This window comes from Strix uralensis, chromosome 1, assembly GCF_047716275.1.
Source record: "Strix uralensis isolate ZFMK-TIS-50842 chromosome 1, bStrUra1, whole genome shotgun sequence".
NCBI classification, from domain to species: Eukaryota; Metazoa; Chordata; class Aves; order Strigiformes; family Strigidae; genus Strix; species Strix uralensis.
In genome coordinates, this window is record NC_133972.1 from 67,948,929 (window position 1) to 67,974,422 (window position 25,494).

At 40.6% G+C, this 25,494-nt stretch overlaps 1 protein-coding gene and 1 long non-coding RNA gene across 7 annotated transcripts in view; one reads left to right on the top strand and one right to left on the bottom strand.

Annotated features, from left to right (window-relative positions):
* Positions 1 to 314: 314 nt before the first annotated feature.
* LOC141943963 (uncharacterized) lies at positions 315 to 2,642 on the bottom strand. The gene is made up of 2 exons (XR_012629116.1): positions 1,949 to 2,642; positions 315 to 692 (listed from the first exon to the last, which is right to left on the bottom strand). It is a non-coding gene; the product is annotated as an uncharacterized LOC141943963 (long non-coding RNA).
* A 357-nt stretch (positions 2,643 to 2,999) lies between these two features.
* ICE1 (interactor of little elongation complex ELL subunit 1) overlaps positions 3,000 to 25,494 on the top strand; it is a 39,257-nt gene continuing 16,762 nt past the window's right edge. For 3 of the 6 annotated variants that reach the window (XM_074869724.1, XM_074869755.1, XM_074869765.1), the window contains exons 1-13: positions 3,000 to 3,166; positions 4,010 to 4,068; positions 5,624 to 5,658; positions 6,104 to 6,122; positions 6,908 to 7,019; positions 8,024 to 8,100; positions 14,912 to 14,949; positions 16,847 to 16,929; positions 17,199 to 17,238; positions 17,323 to 17,379; positions 19,126 to 19,215; positions 19,291 to 19,344; positions 24,817 to 25,169. In XM_074869724.1, coding sequence (XP_074725825.1) covers positions 3,086 to 3,166; positions 4,010 to 4,068; positions 5,624 to 5,658; positions 6,104 to 6,122; positions 6,908 to 7,019; positions 8,024 to 8,100; positions 14,912 to 14,949; positions 16,847 to 16,929; positions 17,199 to 17,238; positions 17,323 to 17,379; positions 19,126 to 19,215; positions 19,291 to 19,344; positions 24,817 to 25,169 — 1,098 coding nt within the window. In that variant the 5' untranslated portion in view covers positions 3,000 to 3,085. The other 3 variants (XM_074869734.1, XM_074869745.1, XM_074869774.1) reach the window with 3 other exon arrangements.

The window sequence follows — 25,494 nt, forward strand, 5'->3', positions numbered from 1 at the left end:
TGCTCTTTCTGGCTAGAAGCAGGTGTTTCTGGCTGCTTCATTCTGCTAGTTCACATCCTGATTTTACATAAATGGCAGTACTTCTCTACTGCTTTATTTTAGCACTAACACATTTTTTTAATGAAATAGAACTTCATACTCAGACTTCTTCACTAATGTAAAAAAAAAAAGTGATATTATTCATGAGTAATGACAGTCACTAATAATTTCTCCAATTAATATAACTAATGGTGAAAATCAGCCTTAAGTTTGTCCCAACTGGAGACTGTGTTAGGATGTTTCAAACACTAAATCCAATGACATCTCAAACATCATCCGGTCCTTTAAGTCTTTATTCATGCAAGAGCTCTCTGGAGAGTATGTGGAAATAAAACTTTGGTGCTGGATTAATATGAGTTTCTTTCACACTTACTATAGTTAATAAGCTTTTCTGCTTTAAAGCTGAGACTGCCAGAGACCATGCTGTTGTCAGGTTGACAAGCTGTGAAGATGGTTAGGCAGCTTCATTTCCTCCGCGGAGTCTCTCTAATTGCACCTGTCATCAATATTGCCTTCAGTTACTGGTGGTGAGAGGACGACACTTTTGTGATATGAATGACCACCCGAGTGTTGTTTGCGTAGAACTTCTTTGGGAACATCAGCGTCTGATTCTTTCTGTTCTTCATTCAAGAAGGACGATTTATATTTTCTCTCTGAGCAACAGTAAAGAAATCATGCTTAGGTACTGCTGGCTATTTCAGTTCTTTTCAAATGGCCCCAATCAGCAATGAGGAGATTCACAGCTACCAACAGTGGCCAATTTTCTGTTTTATCGTTAACAAAAGAGACCAAAGTCTCTATGACTCAGACCTCACGACACACACATCTTAGCCCTGTAAAAGTCTACTGTTGAACTCACAGGGCTTTTTAAATTTCAGATTTATAACTCTCCTTTTAGATCATGTCTGCCCTTCCATCCCACTGCATCCTCTCTGAACTCTGATGTGCTCATCACTCGAGGTATAATGAAACAGAACTTTGGAACTCCAAGCCCTACCATCTCTCTTCTTCTTGGCCTAAACAAGAGCAATTAAAAAAAGAGCATTTTGTTTACATTATTATTTCATACTCTTTGTTTTAAATTTTAAAATCTCTTAAGTTTTTGAAGGAAATGTTTTTAATGACTAGTTTTTGTAGGGTGCATTAAAGCACATTTTTAAAATATTTTCTTCTTGCCAAGGAATGGGAACTCAACATAAAAACCGGCAATACTGAATTTTCATAAGTTTACTTGCCTACCTCTGCATGTATTCAGAGTCTGAAGCACTGAAACTTATGAGTTTTTACAGAAGAAGTATAAAGAACTAGAAAATTTGGGCATCTTCAATGTTAGAACAGAATTTTAAGGCTAACATTTTCACTTAAGGATGAATAGTCACAAGAAACACTGAACACTTCTGAAAACCATCTTATCTATTCACTTCTTTCTGATAGAGCAGTTTCTTTCAGAAGAACCCTGCCCTTAACTCTCTCACCTAATAAAGTGCCTTGTTACCTGACATAACCACGGCCCCAACCTCTCAAATCTAAAACGAGTGGAGCTCAGGTCCATTCCAGAAGGGCACTTCACACAGGAAATCTACTCACCCCACAAGGGAGTGATTAATTCCAGTGACAATGTCACAAATTCTACTCCTGCTCTAATGAGTATTTTATTATATTGTTTTAAAGCTCTCAAAGTAGAAAGATTGAGAAAGCCTGAAATATGCTGTTTGATGAGAGCATTTATACAGGAGTTACAGGTTTCAATGTCTTAATCAAGCTCCGGTTAACCACGCAGATGTATGCACCATTGTTAGTGAGAAAGAAGATTTAACGTGGATCTGCAGATCTAGAGATTAATAGTAACACCTCTGAGGAACATGTACAAACTACTAGGAAGACGAGGTGAAAAAGCAGTTTGAAGTACCTGGATAAACTGTGAGCCAGAGAAAGTTTCAGGTAGACTCAATGCTGTGTAAGCAGCAGTGTTGCAAAGAGCATTCAGCAGATGAAGTCCAGCGGCATGAGCTGAATAGAAAAAACCCCACCAGCTAATTCACACTGCGTGCAACCATCTGTCCTGTGTACTAGATACTGAATGATTGTTATGGAAATAATGGGATGGGACCATACGTCAGCAGTAACAGAGTGTGGAAACAACACAGTCAGCAGTCATTACCCTAACTTCTGTTTCTCTAAGCAGTCGAAAGCATGGCCTGCAACGCATGAAGTCTCGTCCCAGCTTGCTCTCTCTATAAAGATGTTGTGTAAGTCGTAGATGCAGGCAGCCAGGATGATACGTGAAACTAAATTTTGCCCCTAAAAACCTCTTTACGAACGCTTGGGTGAAATTAAAAGCTTGATCTCTTGCTAGGAACAGCACGGTCCGGCCAGACGCTGAGTGAGCTCAACTGGTACGCTCCCACTCTGAGAACCGGGTCTGTGTGTGCCGGGGAACAGCGACAGCTCAGCGCGGCCATGCCTAGGCGGCAGCGATGACCCGCCAGCAACCAGCGGCGGGCCGGGCCGGCGGTGGAGGCGGAGGACAGGCGGGCTGCCCGCTCCGGCCCGGCCGCGCGCGTCCCGCCGGGGCCGCCGTCCCGGCGACCTGGGCTCTGGCGGGGCGCGGCCCCGCCCCCCTGCGCCCCGCCCCACCACCGGGGTCCAGCCTCTCGCTCCAGGCGAGAAAGGCTGCCCTAGGCCGGGCCGCAGCAGTGCCCCTCAGGAGTGCCCGCCCATAAAAAAATAGTAATAATAGCGTTTGTAGAAAGGCGCGGCAGACGCGGGAGCAGCCATTCCTTTCAGTGGGTCAAGACAGTGTTCACCGGGCCTTTCAGCGCTCGGCCTCTGCCGTCTTTCCTGCTGCTAGTAGTCAGGCAGCGATGGGGTCACCCTCCGGGAGGCGAAGGAGAGCCGGGTCCTTGCTGAGGCGGTGGCGCGGCGTGTGACGCGCTGCGGCCGCGCCCCCGCGCCGCGGTCGGGGCTGGGCGGAGGGGCGCGTGTGTTGCGCGGGGCGCCGCCGGGCAGCGGGGCTGGCGTGGCGGGGCGGGGCGTGGCGGTCATTATGATGCCGGGAGAGACACCGCCGCCGCCGGCCGGGACTGCAGCCGCCGCGGCTTGCGCGAACTGCGGCGTTCTCCAGCAGGTAGCAGCGGGCCGCCGTCCCGGCGGCGCTGGAGCGCCCGGGGCGGGGTTTTTGCTGAAGGCTGCGGCCGTGGGACTGCGCCGGGCCGCTGGCGGGTGGGGAGCGCTGGGAGCCGCGGCCGCCGCTCCCGGTGCAGCGGGGACGCGGATAGCGAGCGTGGCAAGCGGGCTCTGTAAAAGGAGCAGCAGTGGCGAGCTTTAGCCGGGCCAAATGCGGAGAAGTAGCTCGTGTCTCTGCGGCGCGCCTAGCGGGAGCTGCCAGTGCGATTCTAGGCGTATCCTTTTGAGTTCGCGTGGGGGCAACGGGAGGAGTGTCATCGTGCACCTCCCTTCTTCAGCGCTCTTAAGCGAGCGTGGAGTTTATAGTATAACGCCTTGGGCCGTGATTGTTCTGCGTTTAAATGAGGGGAAGGCCCTGCTGAGAGCTCAGCGGGCGGAGGAGATCTTGGGACACGCTTTGAGTATGGATGGAGAATCTGGGGAATCTGTAAGCTCAGACGAGCCAGGTGCCGTTCATTGGTAGTGTTCTGCCAAAGCTTAATTTGATTGTGAGAGAAAAAGTTATGGGGATTTTAGTATATAATCTGCTGCAAAGGCAAGGTTTGAAGAGCTTTTGTTGTAAAGCCTCATCTAAATACACATACTTTCTTGTGGAGCCTGCGTCCTCTATATGTATTTGTGTATTTTTGGTGAATTAGTAGCTTGTTCACTAAGAGAACTGAAAAAAGAAGACAGATTATTGTATCATGTAGAACAGTAACAATCACTTCAGGGGTTATTTACAGTGTATAGTACTGGTTTTTGGGGTGAAACTTCTTTACCAACTTGAGACTCTTCCTTACAGAATATAAATGAATATGTAGCCGCATTAATTGCACTGAAGCAAAAAATGATTGATGGAGAGTAAGTACAATTGCATGAGTGTTGTGGGGTTTTTTTGGTTGGTTTTTATTGCTCTTAAGTTCTTAAAGCAATGCACCAAATACATTCTGTAGAATGTAGATGTTTGTTAATGTACAAAACTAAATTTTCCTCAAAATGAAAGTAACTTCTTCATGAACAGGTCCTAAACCTAGACTGTAAGGTTTCTTTAATTTATGCCCTAAAACATCTGTGTGTAATGGTAGTAAAACGGGGCTATCTTGTTAAGCTATAAAAGCTTATATATTATTTGATATACTAGCGGAAGCAGCTCTTTGAAGAGATTTATTTCACTTTATCTGTTTTGAAGAATACAGTATGAGAACTAAAAGTTGAACACAGGTGCATGCAAACCTTTTCAACAGAATTTAGTCTGAGCATTAAAGTGTGCTGTTGGGATTAAATAACAATATGAAAAGTGAGGCTGAACATCGGTCAGAACAGTAAGGTTCTGAAATGCTTCTCGTAGTTTGCTTTCTCTTCTGTGATTGCTTCTGCTTTTTCTCAATAACCATCAACGTATGATTGTATGGAATAATGTATCAAGATATGTTATATATACCTCTATGCTATGGCCTAATATCCTTGCTGTGTCTCCTAATTGTAATGGTTTATTTCTGACGTACCCTTTCCCAGGTATGTGTCAGTCTGGCTTTAACAAATCTAAATTCCAGTCCTGCATTCTGGTTTCCAAAAAGCATTTAAGCGAGCCCTCACCAAGTTAACTGGGACCCTTTTCTTCAAAGCTCCTTTACTGTGTCCATAGATTCCTTTTCCTACGTCCAAACTTTGTGTCCCTCTTCTCTCTGCCAGTGTATATATTGCTTGTGGGAATTACCTCTTCTTTAATTACTTCCAGCTCAGCCCCTTTCTTTTTTGCCTTGATTACTTTTAACTGTTGCAAGAGAAGGTGATGCAGCCCTGTCTATTGGAGTAACTGCCACGGTATTTATTTTTCTTATTCTTCTCTCCATTCTTAAAAACCATCACATTTGAGGAAAGGAGAGAATAGCTTTCCTTGGTGCTGTCCCGTGGCCCACTGTACACCTTGAATCAGAGGAAGCGTTGCCCTCTTAGGCTGCTAGGAGAAGAGGGTAAAGATTAAAGCCTTTTAGGGTCTTTTGAACTCTTTTTTCTTACATTTATGTATTCTTTCCAAGGAAAATATCCTTTTAACTTTGGTAATTAGGATATGATTTTGTGATAATATGTAAATTCTTTTATTATATGAATGTTACATTCTTTACCTAAATAATGTTTTTGGGTTTTTGTTTTTTGGGTTTTTTTAAAGCTGCAAATAGTTAATGGCTACAAATTTGTATAATTGTCAGCTGGTGGGTTTTTTCTAATTTAAAGCAGGCTGATTTGAGGTTTGAATGGCTTAATGAAATGAGTTCTATTGACTGCTATCAGAAAATACAAATCAGTCATACACTTTCTGTATTTATCAATAAAGCAAAAGGAAAGGTATCCTAACACGTGATTATCAAAATCAGGTGAGAAAATGAGTAATGTCTTTCTTTTTTTTGTCTTGCAGTCGTTTGCTGACAGAATATCAACAGAAATGCACTGATATCCTTCACATTTCTATTAGTATTCTTGCAGAATTAATATATTAACATTTCTTATAAAAGGGCTTGGGGCTTTTTATTGAAGCTTTAATTTAATAGGTGATGCCTCTAGTAAAGAACGGACTGGATAGGCTTTATAAAGTAAACAGGGCTTTGGTATTAAAACTGTCCACTTAAGATCTGGCTGTGTCTAATATATGACTTAATATGAACTAGTTGAAATCTGCGTCACCGAGAATTACTTGGGTTTTTTTCATGTAACAGAAGAAGCTCTGCTTATTCACTTCAGACCTATTGAAATGTTTCAATGAAACAAGTTTTGCAAGTCCCGTGTTTTTTGCATGGAAATATTCATTGACTGTTTCTTTGCAAGTGGTGATTGGATTGAAATATACTTAAGGACATTTGATAAACTGCTTTTAATTTCTACCTTAACAAGAGATTACAGCTTCAGTTTGCTGAACGGTAAGTTTGATTTAAATTGTTTACTAAAGATGCTGTGTTCTTTATGTCTTGGACAGTTTTAGGAGTCTGATGTAACGGCAACAGCCCTGGGTCTAGGCCGAGCTTTTAATATGGTCCTTTCTTTTACCATACTTCCTAGGCCTTAGTTAGCAAAGATACCTTTGATGAGGAGAGAAATTTGTCTTCCTCCTACAATACCTCTGTGAAATTCTTTACTGGCCCTGTGTTACATAAGAGTCTATAGTGACCAAGAGGAGATGCAGAGATCATATTTTGGTGGTGGTTAAACATAAGCATATTTGGGGTGGCCATATTTGTGTGAAGCGTTTTGTTGTAGAGTTGTGACTGTGTGCCCTTGCTTACTGTACTTGATTATAGATGAAGAGGCAGCATATAATCTTTACAGTCTTCATCCTGCCTGCTGAAAAATCCTGCAGTGGACTCTGCTCTTGTTTCACAGCGCTACCTATGTAGAGACACTTATTCCTGGCACTTCATTATAGGCAGCTGAGCAGTACTGCATGGCACATGCCATCTGCTTGCATCTAGCTTTAGGCTCAGCTTAATGTTTTTAAATCAGCTGTTGACTTTTCTTTGACTGTAAAATGTTGGATAAAAAATGAGAACACTTAGACTATTAGAAGCCTTTGGGTATCTCACAGCATTTTTCCGTAGGGGAAAGCAAAATACTCAGACACTTGCCTGAAGAATCAGTACATTGAGTTTGAAAGCAACCGTGGGTTTTGGCAATTTTTTTTTTTTTTTCATTACACTTTCTGTTTCAGAGAGATCTCTGCTCTTCGTTGCCAAGTGGAGCAGATGCTACAGAAAATCCTGCCTCTGGAAAAGTGCCAGGAAGAGTTGGGTTCCTTGAAAGCAGAGCTGGAAGAGAAAAAGGTGTGTTTGTGAGGTTTAAATAACTTGCACTTTTCCTGTTGAAAGAAATGTATATATTTAATGCTCATCTTAATGAAGCAGGCTTTAATGAGCCCAGTTGTTATTTCCAGCTCATTGGGACAGGCAGCTCTGGTTTTAGGTGAAATTAATTAAATGACAGCAGGTTTCAGATAGGCAAAAAGTTCAGGCTTTGTAGCTCCTATGATTTTTGATCAGATTATTTGGGCTTTATTTCCTTATTTAGGAAGGAAGGAGATGCATTCAAATTCCATTGGTTTTCTGTTCTGATTATATTAGATTACTGAACTCTCTATAACTTGTACTACTAAAAAGTTGCAAAGAAGATTGGTGCAGAATAGAATTTTGCTTCTGTTACCATTTTGCACATATGCTTTTACATTGTTATCTACTTGGGTTTATTTTTAATTTCTCTCCCATACCTTAGCTGAGATTTAGTCTACAGAAGACAAGCTTTTGACCGTTCAAACCATCTAAATATATACACTTTCTAGGCATTAACTATTATTTCTGAAAAAAAACCCACCCTCTTTTAGTTTTTTCATACGGGCACAAGGTAGGATATTAACCTTTGTCTTGTCACTGTACCTAGTTTTTCTTCTACATTAGAATTGGTTTTTTAAATCCTTTTTCCTCAGCAAGCGTTAGTAGCTGATGTCCTGATGGCAGTTTTTCAGAAAAAGCAGGATTATTTGCATGGTGTCTAATAGTTGTGCTCTTGTCTTCAGCTTTCAGTTCCTATCCAGATAGGTGTTGGAGGCACATACTCAAAAGATAGATAGATATAGATTTATTTATTTGTTTGTTATAACTTTTGGTTTTAAAGAAGAGGAGGAATAACCTAACTTTTCAACTTGCTTGTTTTCTCATTGAATATACTTTTTTGGCTATGCACTGTTTTCATTAGAATAGGTAAAGTGTCTGCCATCTATTTTTTTTTTCCCCTCAGTAAGGGCATATTTTAACTGTGCTTTCCTTCTCCACAGAGTTCTCTCAAGATTTATCGGGAGAGTCAACTGGAATATGGTAAAATTAAAGAAGAAATAGTAAACAGTGATGCTGTGTGAGTGATGCTTCTTTTTTTCACAACCTTTCTTTTCCCCCTCTTACCTCTTCCAGAACTTGGTCTTTTATCTTACCTAGTTATGCTTACCACTTTTCTAAAATTTTTATGTTTATGGGTTCTTAGAAGAGGGAGTTGATGGAAGAATGGTCTTAAGTTTTGTAACAAACACTCTGAAAGGTAGTATTAGTTTAATTATTATCCTGTCTTGAAGTGGCTTTTGATGGTGGCTTAGCAAAGAGCTGTTTTTAAGAACAGGATGAGATTTGAGAAGCTGTAGTTTCTCCAGTTTTAAGTGGGTTTTACACTTGGCTTTTTGTTATTATGCTGATAAATCTCTGAGACTGATATATAAATGACATTGCCAAAATGATCTGCACTTAAAATCAGTCCTTAAAGTAATTGTTTTTTAAAGAAACAGCTCAGCAAGCCCTGAGCTGTCCACCATGTTTGGAAATGGGCAGGAGGGATTTGGCACCAGAAATGCAGGAGCCGTTTTTGCTGCCATAGTGCAGAATATCATGAAGCTCACCTTGATAATTCCCAAAGTTTTGTTCTTCCAGTAAGCAGTCACTCAAAAGCTTCCTTGCCTGGAGCATGTATGTGTGTTGTCATGTCTTACAGCTCTTGATGGACTTTCTAATGAATTTGTCTAATTGCTTTTTAACCCTGTTACACTCCTAGCCTCTGAATCACCTGTATCAGGGAACTGTGACTTCACAGTATTGTATGGAAAGATACTTATGCTCTCAAAAGAGAACCAGATAATACACAGCTGGGTGTTGCAAGTTTGTAGTTGTGGTTATTTTTCTCCATGTGCATCACTTTGCGTTTATCAACACCAATGATTACTCTCTACCTGCTTGGAATTCTAAGACCCTTCTGCTGTTTTTTGTAGTCAGCTTTTCTCTCTTATGTGTTCCAGCACACATTCTTATGGGATTCACACTGATGACTCCTTCTTTCCTTCTAAATTGGCTATCGTTTTTAACTTTGGTGTTCCTAAGTTATTTTGGTGTTATCAGCAGCTGAGGGAGGTGGTCATTCCCCTCTGTTCAACACTGGTGAGGCCACACCTGGAATACTGTGTCCAGTTCTGGGCTCCTATGTAGAAGAGAGGTATGGGCATACTGGAGGGAGTCCAACAAAGGGTCACAGACATGATCAAGGGACTGAGGCATCTCTCAAATGAGATACCCTAGTATCTTTACACGGCTTGTGAAACATATGGTACTTGCAAGCACAGCAGCAAGCTGCTGTCATCCAAAACATTGTACAAGCAGACTAGCATTTTTGTCAGTTGCTGTTGTCACTTCTTGTGCTGGACTGCACTTATTTCACATGTAGGTACTCTGTATTTTGTGAGCTTAAAGGAATCTTTAGCACATCGTGCTAGCTAAGAGCAGCAGAGAGCAGCTACCACATTGCTAACTGCATCTTAAGAGGGAACTCACCACCCTAATGTGCTGGCAATATACTGTGTCAATATAGATATATCGGCTGTATCCTGTCTGTCGCTTAGATCTTCAAGAAGGAGGAACCAGGGAACTACAGGCCAGTCAGCCACATCTTGATTCCTGGAAAGTAACAGAGCAGCTCATCCTGGAACCCACTTCCAGGCACATGAAGGACAAGAAACTCCTCAGGAGTAGTCAGCATGGCTTCACCACGGGGAAATCATGCTTCACTGGCTTGATAAACTTCTATGGTGACCTGACATGCCTGGTAGATGAGGGGAGAGCAGTGGCTGGTGTCTGCCAGGCCTTCAGTAAGGCCTCTCACACTGTCTCCCATAAGAATCTCGCAGCCCCTCAAGCTGCTGCTGTAGGGGCTGGATGAGCAGACAGTGAGGTGGATTGAACGCTGGCTGCACGGCCGGGCCCTGAGGGTGCTGATGAGCAGCACAAAGTCTAGTTGGAGGCTGGTTGGCCCTGGGAGGAGAGGAGAGGGGCCGCATACTGGTTCCAGTCCTGTTCAACATCTTCATTAGTGATCTGCACAATGGGGCAGAGCGTAGCTTCAGCCAGTTTGCCAGCGACACAAGGCTGGGAGGAGAGGCTGATGGGCCAGAGGGGCATGTTGCCATCCAGCACAAGATTGACAGGCTGGAGAAATGGCTGACAGAAACCTTGGGAAGTTTGTCAAGGAGAAGTGCAAAGTCCCACACCTGGGTAGTAACAATCCCACACACCAGTATATGGTGGGGGCCACCCAGCTGGAAAGCAGCTTGGCAGAAAAGGCTCTGGGGATCCTGCTGGACACCAAGTTGGACACGAGCCACTGATGTACGCTTGTGGCAAAGGCTACGGCTATCCTGGACTGCACTAGGCAAAGTACTGCCAGCAGGCTGAGGGAGGCGATCCTTCCCCTCTACACTCAGCACTGGTGAGGCCACCCCTGGAGTACTGTGTCCAGTTCTGGGCTCCCCAGTACAACAGAGACATGGATGTACTGGAGAGAGTTCAGTGAAGGACCGCGAAGATGATTAAGGGGCTGGAACATCTCTCCCTTGAGGAAAGGCTGAGAGAGTTGGGACTGTTCAGTCTGGAGAAGATCAGGGAGATCTCATCAATGTGTATAAATACCTGCAGGGAGGGTGCAAAGAGGACGGAGCCAGGCTCTTTTCCATGATGCCCAGTGACAGGATCAGAGGCAACGGGCACCAAATGAAACATGGGAGATTCCCTCTGAACATCAGGAAATGCTTTTTACTGTGAGAGTGAGTGAGCACTGTCACAGGTCACCCCGGGAGGTTGTGGTCTCTCCATCCTTGGAGATACTAAGAAACCATCTGGACATGGCCTGGGCAGCAAGCTCTAAGTGGCTCTGCTTGAGCAGGGTGGGTTGGACAAGGTGTCTTCCAGAGATCCATTCCAACCTCAGTCATTGTGATGGTATAGCTATTTTATATACCTTTGGCTTTGAGGCCACTTTAAGCAGTAGATCACATGAGCTCAGTAATTTGAGAGCTGAGTTTCTTCAGAAGCATAATTCTAGTGAATTGTTCATAAAATGTTAATCTACAGTTACTGTAAAATAATTTAGGTCAAAAATTATCTCTCAAGTCCTTCAGTCCAATCTGCCATTCAGAGCCGGTGTCAAAGTTAGGTTGCTCAGGACCTTGTCTGACTGGATTTTGAATATTTACAAGGATGGCAGTTCCCCAATTCTGAGCTTATAACAAGTGTGGTAACTTGAGATGAATGCACATGTCCACTGTGAAGATTTTAGGTATGAAATCATTCCTACAGACAAGCTTTGAAAAAAGTACTCAAAACACTAGACTTTTCCAGAAGTACGGTTGCTCATTTAAATTAAAAGATCACATTCTAAGGATGAAGTAAATGACAGACACAGTTGTTGTTTGTATTTATAATTTTCAACTTTTGAGTATTACAAATGTAACCACATTATGTTTTTTGTAGTTTGAGTAGATTATAATACTGTATGTATTCTGCTTCTGAATGTAGCTTCTGTTAGCATACCTTTCTGTCAGCTTCAGTTGTGTGTGCATCTTAAAAATCAGATGGGAGCTTGAGTTGCATAGCATAAGAGGAGTTCTGTCCAAGTGCATCATCTATGAGCCTTGCTTTTTGTGAATTACTAGTTTTAACATGTACCAATATTCTTAATGTAAGCATGTGTATTGATGAAATTAGTCAGCATACTACTGCACTTGTAGAAGTAACTGTTTCATCTGTAAAAATCATTGCAATGATAAATGTTGGCATTTAGTGGCTGTCTGGTTATTCAGATTCTTAGTTGTTTGAATCATAGAATTTCTATCTTGAGAAGGGGACCTACAACTATCACTGAGTCCAGTGCTCCTTGTTCCTTGTAGGACTACCTAAAACTAAACCATATGACTAAGAGCATTGTTCAGATGCTCCTTGAACTCTGACAGGCTTAGTGCCCTACTTCCCTGGTTCAGGTACTGACCACCCTCACAGTCAAGAACCTTTTCCTAATGTCCAATCTGATTCATTCCATTTCCTCATGTCCTGTCACTGGTCATCAGAGAGAGGAAATCAGCTCCTCCCCCTCCACTGCCCCCCTTGAGGAGGTTGTAGACTGTGATGAGGTCACCCCTCAGCCTTCTTTTCTCTTTGCTGAATAAACCAAGTAACCTCAGCTGTTCCTCATAAGTCTTGCCTTCTAGACCTTTCACCATATTGGTTGCCCTTTTCTGGACACACTAATAGTTTGATGTCCAGTCTTATATTGAGACACTTAAAACTGCACACAGGCCTTGAGGTGGGGCTGCACCAGGGTGGTCTAATGGGACAAACCTTCCCCGACCAGCTAGCTGTGCTGTGCTTGATGCACCCCAGGACACAGTTGGCTCTTTTGGCTGCCAGGTAACACTGTTGACTCACATTCAACTTGCCATCAACCCAGACCCCCAGATCTCTTTCCACATCTGCTCTCCAACCTCTCGTCTCCCATTTTGTATGTATAACCAGGATTAGCCCATCCCATGTGGAGAATCTGGCATGTGCTCTTGTTAAATTTCATATGGTTGGTGACTGCCCAGCTCTCTAGTCTGTCCAGGTCTCTGTAAGGCCTCTTTATCCTCAAGGGAGTCTACAGCTCCTCCTAATTTTGTATCATCAGCAAACTTAATGTACACATTTGACTCATGCATCCAGATCATTTATAAAAACATTAGAGAGCACTGACCCTAAAATGGAGCCCTGGGCAATCCCACTGGTGAATAGCCACCAGCCTGATATAACCCCATAACTCTGAGCCTGCCCCCTCAGCCAGTCGCTTACCCAATGTGTTGTGGACTTGTCTAGCTGCGTGCTAGACATTTTGTCCAGAAGGATACTGTGAGAGATGGTATCAAAAGCTTTGCTAAAATCCAGAAAAACCTATATCTACTGGCTTCCCAGAGGTCAAATAGATGGGTGACCTTGTCATAAAAGGACATGAGCAAGGATAACCAGGACTTTCCCCTTGTGAACCTGTGCTGGCTTTGACCAATGACTGCACTGTCTCTCAAGTCTTTTTCAATAACTTCCAGAATAACCTTCTCCATAATTTCACCTGGCACTGGAGTGAGCCTGACAGGCCTGTAAATACCATGGCCTTCCTTCTTACCCTTCTTGAACATTGCGACAACATTTGCCAGCTTCCGGTGAACTGGGACCTCTCCAGACTCCCAAGCCCATTGAAAAATAATGGAGAGAGGTCCCGTGATTACATTGGCCAGCTCTTTTAGTACCGTGGGATGAATCCCACCAGGCCCCATAGACTTCCATGCATCCAGCTGGAGCAGCAAGTCTTGAACAAGTTCAGAGCTGGGTGGGAGTTTATCATTCCCCCAGTCATGGTCTTCCAACACAGAGCTCTGGGCATCCCATCATCGGTGTCAGAGACAGGTGAAAAAGGCATTAAATGTCTCTGCTTTGTCTATGTCCCTGTTTGTTAGGTGACTGACCTCATCAAGTAACAGACCACTGTTATCTCTGATTCTCCTTTTGCTGTTAACATACTTGAAAAAGCCTTTTTTGTTGTCCTTCAACGTACTGGTGAGCTTGAACTCTAATTGAGCTTTGGCTGCATGAATCTTCTCCCTGCAATGGTGAACAGCATCTCTGTAGTCCTCCCTTGTCGCCTGTCCTTGCTTCCGATGTCCATACATTGTAGATGCAGTGCTTCTGTGCATTGGTCAGAAGATAATCTGCAGAGAAACAGAAGTTTGTTACCTGCTATTTTTTAAAGGACAACCCGCCTGTTTTGGTTTTTTTTCTTTTTTTTCTGCAAAGGTGTTTTATGAGGATTTTTTTCTGAAATTCTCACCAATGGCTTGACTGTCAAAGCCACCATCTGAGTATAGAGAGTTAAGTATGAACCTGTTCAGGCTGAGAAGACCCAAGAGCATCAGTCTATTACTTTATAGTATAAATGCTTTAACTACTGAGCATGCTAAGGGTCTGTGATGGGCCAACATCATCCTGTTTCTGAGTGGGTTTTCAAATGTATTCCAGTTAATGTGTGAAGTGATGATTAAAGCTTGCACATCCAGAAAGGCTTAGGCTGTAAATCTCAAACCATTACATAAGTTTTAATATGGGGAATGGATGAACTGTGTTCTTTGTGAAAGTGATCAGTGAGCATTGGTAGCTTGTCTTTGTCAGGACAGGGTCCTCTCTTATCACACAAGTTTAAAAACTGTTTCTGGGATACTGGGATTTGACAGAAGAAAATAATAGAAGTGTTTACTGGGGTTTTTTTATTTTGTTTTCCAGTTCCATGTATGTTTTACATATAAGGTAGAGTTGGAAATGCTGAGGTCAAAATTGCTCCGAATGCATAATTTTTGTGGTTTGGTTTTAGTAAACGCCTGAATATTCTGAACAAAAAGCTGTGGGACGTAAGTGATCCTGGAGACTATTCCTGATTATCTCATTGCTTAGGTCTTATTGATTGTAAGCAAGGCTTAATTGTTTTTAAGGAGTAAAACTAACCTGTCTGTATTACATCACAGAAATGCAAAAGACCAGAAGCCGGTTTTCTTGGGTTGTGTTTGTAACTTGCAGTTGTAGCTGAAGGTATATTTATGTGCCTGAATTAGTGGACTGACTCTCTTAATAGCAAACTCTACATCTGTAACAGATACAGATACAGAGAATGACAGCAACATGCCACTGATTTAAGTTTTCAACTTCAGGGATACATTGGTCTCATAGGCCCTGGGTCTAGGAGGTGTGTTTTCTCTGAAATGGCTAGATTTTTTTTTTTTCCTGGCTTTTTGTGCAACATAATTCTATACAAAAATGATGTATTAATTCCTTCTTTTTAACAGGAGAAAGAAACTGGAAACAAAAGTGAAGAAACTTGAAGGTAACTTTCTATATTGTGTTACTGTGATGTTGTCCTACTCCATCTCTTGATTCCTTTTTTATCCAAAGAAGTAATCACAACTTTCTAATGCTGAGGCCCCAAGGAGCAAGGCAGGGTAATACTGTGAGTGGTACTTGGTCTCTGAATTACATCAGCCCTCCTGCAAAATTTTTTCTGTTGAGTATTTTAGGCATATGGCATAAATGAAGTTGTAAGGGAACTTCTGGTCATGAAAATCTCAACGGATGGAGTCTGTCCAGCCTGTCCAGGCAACCAGATTCACTGCATGACTGTCTTTGTGGTGAAAACCTTTTCCTTATAGCCAGTTGGAAACTTTTGTTTCAACTTATGCCTGATGTCTCTCGTCTTCCCACCATGCGCCACTGAACAGTCTCGTCCCATCTTCTTGATACCTCCTTATAGGTACAGGAAAGCTGCTCTTGGATCCTTTCTACGTTTTTTTTTTGTTGGGGTTTTTTTCCTCTCAGGCTAATTAAGTCTAGTTCAATGAGCCTGTTTTCACAGGGCATGTGCTCCAGCATTCTAATAAGCTTGGCAGGATTCTTCTAGTCACGTTTATCATCATATTTAAATATGTAGTGATCCTGACACATGTTTTCTGATTTTTAAATATTCTGGCAGTTGGTTTTGGTTTGTTTGCTTGTTTTGTTTTTAAGTAAAGATAAAGCACTTGTCACGTGGCACTGTGCTTTTCTTTGCTAGTAGAGGGTGGATATGCATAAAGCATTCTGATATTTAACTTGCTGCACTGTTAGTTGGCGAGGCAAATATTTTCATTCATGGCACACTTGCAGCTGTGCATACACAGTTTAAAGTACAGCAAACTGAGTGACTTGTGTCTTAGTGTTAGAAACTGCCCAAATCCTACTGTAAAGTACAGGTAAAGGTTGTTTATTTTGATGAGCATTTTGAAGTTCTATTACATGTCAGCAAGTTTTTTATACCCTCTTGCCCCAAAAAACTCAAATTCTGGCAGAGCTAGAACAAAATACTGTGAGACAGTTTGCATTAGGTCCAGTCCGAGTGGCTAGTTTATCTGTTTTGTTATTTTCTGTATTCATTAAGTATTGCAGGCCCCGTATTTTAGTCTGGTATCTTTTGTCAATCTGAAATTTTCCCATGATTGTTTTTTGTCAACCTACCATCTTAGCTGCCTTTTTAATGCTCTTTCTTTTGATATGTGCTCTTCTGTGACCTGATCTGATCAGCAGACAAGTTCCATCTGTCTTTTCTCTGCTTTCCGTGTGTAAGTCACCAAGGTGATCTCTCAGGAGTTCTCTCAAGTGTCTCTTTTGCTTGAGAATTTCCCTAGGAACCTCACATTCAGTCCTCACTTACCTGCCCTGTACTCTTTATTCCCACCCATCTGCACTCTTCCCAGGTGTCTGTTAGACATGAAGAGATAAAGTACTCTTCTCTGATACTAGTCTTGAGTGCTATCTGCATCTTTCTAATGCGGTTGGTTACCGTGTTTTCATCTTTGAACCAGAGCCTTCTTTTAAATAGAGTAAAACACATGAAAAAAACATTGCACCTCATCCTTAATTTTATTCCCTTTTTTTCACTTAGTGTATATTGCTCTACAGTACAGTATCATTACAATATGACCCACTCTTCATTCTTGCATGTAAGTGAGAAAGGTTATAAATGTATTTTAGTAGTTCAGAACAGTAATTATGCAGTGGAAGATGACATACTTGTATGCATGAGTTATCTTAATGAGCCAAAATATAACTTCAATAGATTTGTATTTCACACTGTCTTTTTTTTTTTTTCCCCTGGTAATTTGATATGCAAACTGGTGACCAGTGCTACTTAAATTAGTTGTCTCTTATGTTGTAGTTTTTAACTTGAATTTTTGTTCTCTTTCCTGAAGAAGCTGCAACAAAGCATGCACAGGACTTCAGGCAACTGAAAACTGAAAAGAAAAGGCTTGAAAAGGAGCTAAAGAAGGCGCAAGTAAGATTTTTCTGGTCTTTTGGATTAAGCTTCTTTTAGTATTTCTGGGGGAAAAAATGGAAGCTACTAGTAATTGGGATACTGAAATAGTAAAATTACATTTGTTGGGGATATTGAGTAACTAAACATAGCAATTCACTGTAAGATATAGAAATTTTCCAGCTGAAGCATGACCTTTGAAATGTTGATTTATATTTCATGCTAATTAAGAGTAGATGCTCTACAAACTACGTATAGCCTTAAAAATTAATATTATTTAATTTTAACAGGGAAAACTTGATGGTGTAATTAAAGAGAAGTGCAGAAAAGGTAAGTGTTCACCTTTGATTGCCTTCAGATTTGTGTGTGGTATTGTTCTGTTTGAACATTTCCCCCCTCTTCTCTTTTTAATAGTTAAGCATGTGGAGACCCAGAGTTCCAGTGAAGATCTTACAACAGATATAGACAAAGGTAAGATTTTTTTGCAAGACTGTTCTCTGTGTGGAACCAACTATTACAAATTTATTGCAACTCTTCCAGAGTTGCATTTTTGGTAACAGAAGATACTGCCAGAAATGCTGTGAGAGCAGATGTGGTTGATTCAGATATGTTACACTGATGAAGGACTAATGTAATAGTCTTATTGTAATAATACTATTTTCAGTTTTGCAATAAGAAAAATACTTGATTCATTAAAATAACTAGTTTACCCCATGCATGTGTGACATCAGTTGCTGTGCCATTAGAAAACAATGCAAACACAGAAGAATACAATACCATTGTCTTTGAAGCTTATTGAAATCACGAAGGAAGCATGAAAAGCAAAAGACACAAGATAGGAGTGTAATCTGCCACAGTTCTCTGTGAGGCTCTGTAAATCAAGTAGAAATCCAGGATGTATAGTTGTTTCTTACCCTATTGACTTTTTTTCCCCTAATGATCTAAAATATCTGCTACAAATTCTCTGAATCTAACTGTGTAATGGAGGAAACTCTTTCTAAACTTCCTCTAAATTTCTGAGGCAAAACTTTAAGCAAATTTAGGTTTTCGATTTTTGCAGTCTTTTATAATACTGGTATTGCTTTTGAATTGTTTAGAAATTCTGAAGGCAGTTTTCAGGCAGAAGAAGAACTTCCCTGCTCTGTTTCTTGCTTTACAATATTTCTATATAAATTTGCTTGCCAAAATTAAACTTTTCTGAAAAAGTTAGACCTTGTCAGTTCTTGTGTGTCTTGGCATATTTTTACTGCCTTTTGGATTGTACTAAATTGGTACCCAGTTTCATCCTTTAATTTTTAGTTAATGGCAAAATGGGAAAATTAAGATCTGAGCTCTAATTTGAGCTTCAGATAGCAGCAAGGCGTTATTACTAATGAGAAATTGTTAGTGTTGTTAATAGCTGTCATGCAAAATTTGGCAGGTTTTCGTCTTATGTGCTGAGGTTTTTTTAATAATGTCTCTTCATAAAATAGTAGCAGTTTGCTGTGGTCTTTGACTTCCAGAATTGGCACAAAACCAATAGTCTCAGTACCTGATTGTTGGATCTGATGATAGTTTTGGCATGAGTAGGTTAGGTGCTTGTGTATTTTGTTGAGTTTTTGGTCTGTTTCTCCCTCTCCACCTGCCCTTCTGGTTCTGGAACTAGGTGTTTTGGCATCACCTAGCAATGGTGCTGGTAGGACTCTAGACAATGTCTATTAATGTTGTGGCCTGATAATTAATTCAGATACATTTAATGTGCTGTTGCTCCATGGTAAGACTAAGATGAGTTACTGCTGAGTGAGCATCAAGAAAGAATGTGATATAAATACTTTCTTCCTAAAAGATTTCCTTCCCCATTTATGTTCATGTCACCTGAGTTGTTTTAGCAAGCTGTTTAATTTCACTAATGCTACATTCAAATCTGCTTTTACATTTTTCTCTGGGGGCTGCTACAACTTTAAGCCACCCTCACTATAGAAAGGAAGAGCTAAAGCATTCTGCAACTGTTCCTTCAGTCTGCTGTGTGGCTGTGACCAATACAGGATCCATTCCCTCAATGGCATTTAGCATTTCTCTTTCTCCGAAACTAAAATGCCTTTATGTCCTTTGTCGTAATTTTGTTGTGGGTATTTTGTTGTAGGCATGTCTGTGTTCTGAGTAAAATTAAACATAAATACTTAGCCCTTTGAGCAACTGAGGTTTTCCTCAATTTATAAATTTTTTTTTTTTTAACAGAAAAAATAAAGCTGTTGTTAGAAGAACTCTGGATGTGCATTGACAGTGCAACAGGAAAAAGAGAGAATCAGGAAAATGATCCTGTCTTGGGTGAGATAGCATGCAAAGTCCTGTAATTGTCTTGAAACTGTCTCTCTTTCTGACCAAAAATAAATATTTTTTCAGCTTCTGTTCAGGATAAGGCATGGCCTGGAAAAAGAAGTCAGACTGCTACAGAAGGTAGGTTCCAGTAAATGTGAATTTATTAATATACAAGTGCATTAATGTAGTCTTATTGGTGTATCATCAGGTTGAGTACTGTTTGCATAACACTTTTTTGACAGACTTAAATACTTTCCTTGGTGATTGTGTGGTCAAGTACATGTGTGATTAGAATATTTGAAAATAATTGGAAATTTGAACAGCCAAGTAAACTGGAATGCTCTTCTAAAAAAAGGTGTTGTAATCTGCTGTTGCAATTGAGAAATCAAATTATTTTACTATCAGCTGCTTTGACTATTTCTAAGTAGTCAAAACTCACCTCTCATGTTTGTACCTTAATTATTATATCGTTATAAACTCTGCAGTATATAATGTGAATTAGGGGATGCAAGCACTCTTTTTAGTCTGAAACAAACACATGGTAACATAGTTGGATTATAAAATTTAAGAAGCTGTTACCACCATCTTCTTCATTCATATCTGCCTGAATAATAATAGATAATGGTGCATTAATTTTCATACTTGTGATACAGAGAAACAAAACATATACATTGGTGATAGCTTTAATTTTGTAGTGTGATATTCAGTATAATAATAAAAAATAATCTGAGTAGTTATCCACATGCACATTCACAGCAAACTTGAACTGCTTTAACTTCACATAACTGATGTAGTTTTCCCTCTGCACTCAAGAGTAATAGGTGCCTTGAAGCTGCATTAGTACTTCTGTAGTTGTCTGTCCAGAGTGTGCTTATTAATCTTTCATTTTTCTTCTATTTTCTCTACTACTTTGCTTTTCTGTAACTCAGGCTGTAGAGATACTGTCTAGGATAAGTACGCTACCTTATTAAGACCTTTGAAGGTGAACTGTTAGACTGTCTCCCCACCCTGTTAAGTCTAAAATTTGCTACCAGTGTAGATCCCAATGAATCTGGTTTCAGATTGTGTTCCAGTGGAGTCCACTTAAGAGGTGCCAAAATATAAGGACCAGCTCATAAACCAGTTTATCAGCCTTACTCCCACCAGTTTAATGCAGCAGATCTGTGGCTTCAGCTCCAAAACTGAGCTAGACTGTTGTCCCCTGAGATTCTGAATTTGATTTCTTGATCAAGAGTCAAATAACAAAAACAAGCACAAGAAGCTGAAGAGTTTGAAATACAGGTGATTTCAGGGGTATTGGGTTCTAGTATCATCTCCTTCCCATCCACCACAAGGGGAACTTTAGATTCCAAGAGTCCTATCCCATCTTTCCTATTCACATCTTCTCAGGGAAACAATAGTACTTTCACAAAAGGAAGCAATTGAGCAATTGTCCATAGCAGCGCCTTCTAGTCAGTCCTCTTTTGCTTTTGTTGGAGTGGCTAGGTATCGTAGAAATTCATTGTGCTTTCTGCTGCCTTGGGTTTGTTTTTTTCCCTGTTAAGCCTAGGACAGCCATCTTGTTCCGCATCTCATGAAAGTGGCGATTACCTTGGATTCGTAATAGCAAAATGCTTATGTTTACTGATGCAAACTTCTAACAAAAAAAAGGATCTTAATGAGTTTGCCCTAATTTCTTGTTCCATATTATAATCATTTCATCTTAGAGAGCAAATCAGCTTGATAGTAGTATTGCTGAAGCATCTTTTCCAGGGAGTGTCAGTTCATCTGTCTGCCTGGATCTAGTCTTTCAGGAAGATACCTCTTTGGCTGATTTCTTAGTACACTGTAAAATACAGCATGCTGTAAAATACCCAAAGCTTTGCATTACAATCAGTGCGTTCTCTCTTCCACCAAGGTTGATACCACCTTGAATGGCTTTCTTGAAGAACATGTTCATGTATGAAAACTGGAAGACTTATCAGACTTTCCATTCACGCTTTTTCGGATAAATGTGCCGTTGTGAAAGCCTCATAGGACAATGAGGTTTTGCCAAACTTAATTTAAAAGCATTTTTGCTTGGTCTTGGTAGTATTGCTACAAATCTATCAGTAATAAAGTTGACTGTACCTGCAGCTGATCATCAGACCAATAGCCTTAGACCGTATTCTAAGGTTAATAAGACATTACTGGTTTTCTAAGTTTTGGAAAACTGTTTCCTGGGTAATTTGAGCATAAACTCACCTACATTGTGAATGGGCATGCGAAAAAGCATTTGAAAAATCTTGCAGCCCAGTGCTGAAGATTTTGGTAATTTGGATTCTCCAACATGCACTGTTCATATGCAGGCTTATGGTGACAGGAGATGAGAGAAGATGGGAAGACCATGTCTGGGAGGAGCTGAGCCTCTTCAAGTAGTATGTATACAGGGTTCTGAGCTAAATCTGGCCTACTGCAGAGCTATACGCATCTTATCCGATCTTCCTTTTCATTGGGGGATCCAGGATAGAGGAGAAGCTGCATGTAGATGTTAAGAGCGGGGATGGAAGGGAGCACTGGAGGTCCCTTGGTGTCTGCTTTAGTACCAGATAAAAGGAGATACAAGCAGTGACATTACATGTAAAATACAAAGATAAGACTGAATCCCTAAGGATCTGTGTATGTTTTATGGTCCTGCAATTAAAGTCCACAGGATGTGAGTGATTTAAGAAGCAGACCTCTTTTCTGTTTATAAGACCATATGAAAACCTCTCAAGATAACATCTGTTTAGGTAGTGTAGCATTGAGCATTTAGTTTCAGGTATGCACTGTGTACCCTAATGATTTGTTTCATATGATGGGATGTATGAATTTGCTGTCTTGAAAAACAGAATAGTGTCTGTAGCTCTAAAGAATAGCTAGTGTATGAAGCATCCTGAAATTCACATAATTGTAAACAGGTTGAAAAATCAAGGGTTGTTGGCACGGCATTAGAAACTTTCTGTGAAGGTATTTTTCCTCAGAGAAGTATTGCAGTTTGTCCTTGAGAAGTGTTCAGTTGCTGCTGCCAGGCATTTGCAATCACTGTGCTGATAGTAATGAGTTTTTGCTGTAAACCAGCAGAGATTCTATGGCTAGATGAATTATTTTGATAATATCCAGCATCTTAATCTGGTTCTTCTTTCTGAGAGAAAAAAACAAGACTTGTTTCAGAAAGTTGCTTTGTTTAGGGTAGGGAGAGAAGAGGACCTTGGTTTGCAACAGTGAGTTGCCCTGCGATGTGGCCAATCAAGAGCACAGATTTGAATTGTAAAATTCAATTTGTTTAGTACCAAGGCAAATGATGTTAGCTTTGGATTGTTTATTTCATCTCTGCTCTCCTTTCTCCATCCTTCATCAAGGAAGTATTTCACAGTAGTGTGTGGTAGATTTTGATGGTGTTTTCAGATGAGTAATCTTAACCTTCTCTCAGAAGTGGGAGAAGGGAGCAATATAAGGGTTTGAAGCTATGTGGATTAGATTCCAGGTTGTAGATTTGAGGACAAAACTTAACCATTTTGGTAGGTGACATAATGAAAAGGAGTGTGATTCCCTGGATAAAGTAAAATTTGTCCATGCAATATGACCTTTGAGAGGATGATTCCAATGAGAAGGGCTCGATATCAGGAGGGCTTTTCATGGACCTGAAGTACAGGCCAAGGTGCCAAAGAGTTGGCCGTTTCCTACAGAGAAGTTAACCGTATCCTGAACCTTTGAAAACTGCTGTGACAACTCTTCCTACACGTAAAGGGGTAACCATGAAAAAAGCATCTTATTCCTAAAGAAAATTAGAAAAAGTTATCAGGGACTGGGTTGGAAAGGGATGAGGAGAGAAGGATGGAGACTCCTAGTTATTCAGAAAATATATCTTTGATCCATTTTTCAGAGGGAGCTTTTCAGTGGATGGTGTGTATCAATGTTCTTGGGCTCCATATGGCTGATATGACTGATCTTGAGAATATAGATAAGATGTAAAGTTCCTGATAACTTAGTACTATTGTGTAGTTCACTGTGCAAAGTAAACTTCCCAGCTGTCTAATTGAAGTTCTTCTAGGGGCAAAATATGGAACTGTGTGTGTTTCTGCCCACTTCAGTGTGGAGAAAGTTCTGAGCTTAGAACTGGTTGGCACAAAGGAGCATGAAAGAAATCTAAGATAGAATCTAAGATTCTCTGGGAGGTCACTTTCACCTATGGAATTAAATTAGTGGTTTTGAATCTGATATTACCATTGATGCTGCTTCAGGAGTATCTCTTCAGGTTCTAGCAGTGGATAAACACTATAATGAATAATGAAGCCCACAGAATGCAAGTTGTGCCAATTAAATTAATACATCCTCACTTCAAAACCATTTGGTGCATGTGCTGTTCTTTATACTGTAGGATGGTACTTGGATGTACATAGAACAGGCTTAATCTCTTGCTTGAATACTGCTGAATCTGTGTCCAGTAGTGTTTGTGGGCATTATGAACAAGATCACACATACAAATGTGGGTTAAGAATTTCAAATACTACAGAATAGGTTCTAGTTCCATGTGGGACACTGAGGTTTTGGAATTGTTGATTTCTACTGTTTTATTGGAGGTCATCTTTTTATAAAATCATAGAATTTAAATTTCGGAAAATTGGGCCATCTTTTCACTGTTAAAAGTATCTAGCACAATTATAATCGATATTTAAATTCTTTGTCTCTACTGTTTAGACTTTTCTTGGGCAAGTGCTTTGTCTGCATGCATAAGAAATGGGTTACTGAGTAATAATAAAAGGTGTGATTTTAAAGGGAACAAAATAAAAGTACAATGCAAAGAATCACACAGCATTTGGACATGCTTTCTTGCTTGCTAGAATAACTGTAAAACTGGTATAGTTGACATCTTGAAAAGGTTGTCAGCTGCTCAGTATCTTTCATTGTCTTGGTGGTTCAAACTCTTTTGTGCATAGGTCTGTTGGGGGGGGAACCTCTCTTCTAAAAGTTTTTTTTTAAGGGTTCAGCTTTAACTAAGACGCATCATTAAAGACAAAATTTTGTACCATTAGACTCAATATTGAAATTTAAAGAACAAACATATGAGTATTAAATCATAAAACCGGGAATATAGCTAAGAACTCCCTTACTGTGTTTATGACAGGGTATAATTGTAACTGGCCTGCAAGTGCTGCTGCTGGCTCAAAGCTTCAGGTTGCTTAAGCTGAGAATTACACCCTGAGCGGGGAATGTCACTGCATGCTTGTCCTGCTTTTCCTCATCAGTTACTGGGCTAAAACTGCAGTAAATCACTGAGGTGTATGGACCTTCAGTCCTACCCAGCATGGCCCTTCCTGATAAGAAAAATTGGAAGGAATAGCCTTAATGATCCAAGGCAGAAAGTGGTTTGGGTGGGAGCTCTTTGCACATACCTATATTTTTCTCATGAAAAAAGAATTGTTTGTGAATAACAACATCTGATCTCTGTAACAAAAATATTTCTGAAAGTGACATTAAGTGCTGCTTATTACTAGTCTATGGAAGTATCACTTGAAAAGATGGTAATGTATTCCTACTACTATGGTATATTATCTCTATAAAGAAAAATGAGAGGGGAAGAAAATTCTTAACAATATTTTTGTGTCTTAGAAACTGTACAAATCCACCAAAAGATGAGGAAGTGTGATGGCAAAACGCTACCATGGTATTCTTCACTGGAAAGTGTTACAAAGCAAAATTCTGTAACAGCCATGCAACTTCAAGCAAGTACTGAGCCTTTTGGAGGTGACTGTGTTGAGAACAGGACTACTGAAGAACGTCTGCACGGTGGTGAAGATGAAACTGTAGATGTGATAAAACAGACTGATGGGGCACACAGCAGTTCAGACTTCTCTGATCAGGAGCAAAAGGGCCCAGGTGGAAGTGTGATGGATATATTGAATTGGGCCAGGCCTCTCCCTGCTCTACTTTCTCCAGTACAGCTTTCACCACTAACTACAGAGGTGAGTTTCAGGATGTGTCTGTCTTGGCACTAACTTGGTCATACAATTACTGCAAAAATAAGTATTTGATATTCCTGGGCTTTTTTATTTCTTCAGTATTAGCTACTCATGCAGTGAAAGGGTCTCTGTGTGAGTGTTTAGATCCATATGGATACTTTTTAGCCTTCTAGCATGTTCTGCCTGTGGAAGGGGAGAAAATATAATTTTCAGAAGTATATTTAGAACAAAATCACCCGAGTCTCAACTGCCGTCATAATTTCTTTTCCCAGTGTTGCAGACTTACACTCCAACTCCTGTTGCATGTAAGCATGACTTTCATAGCAAA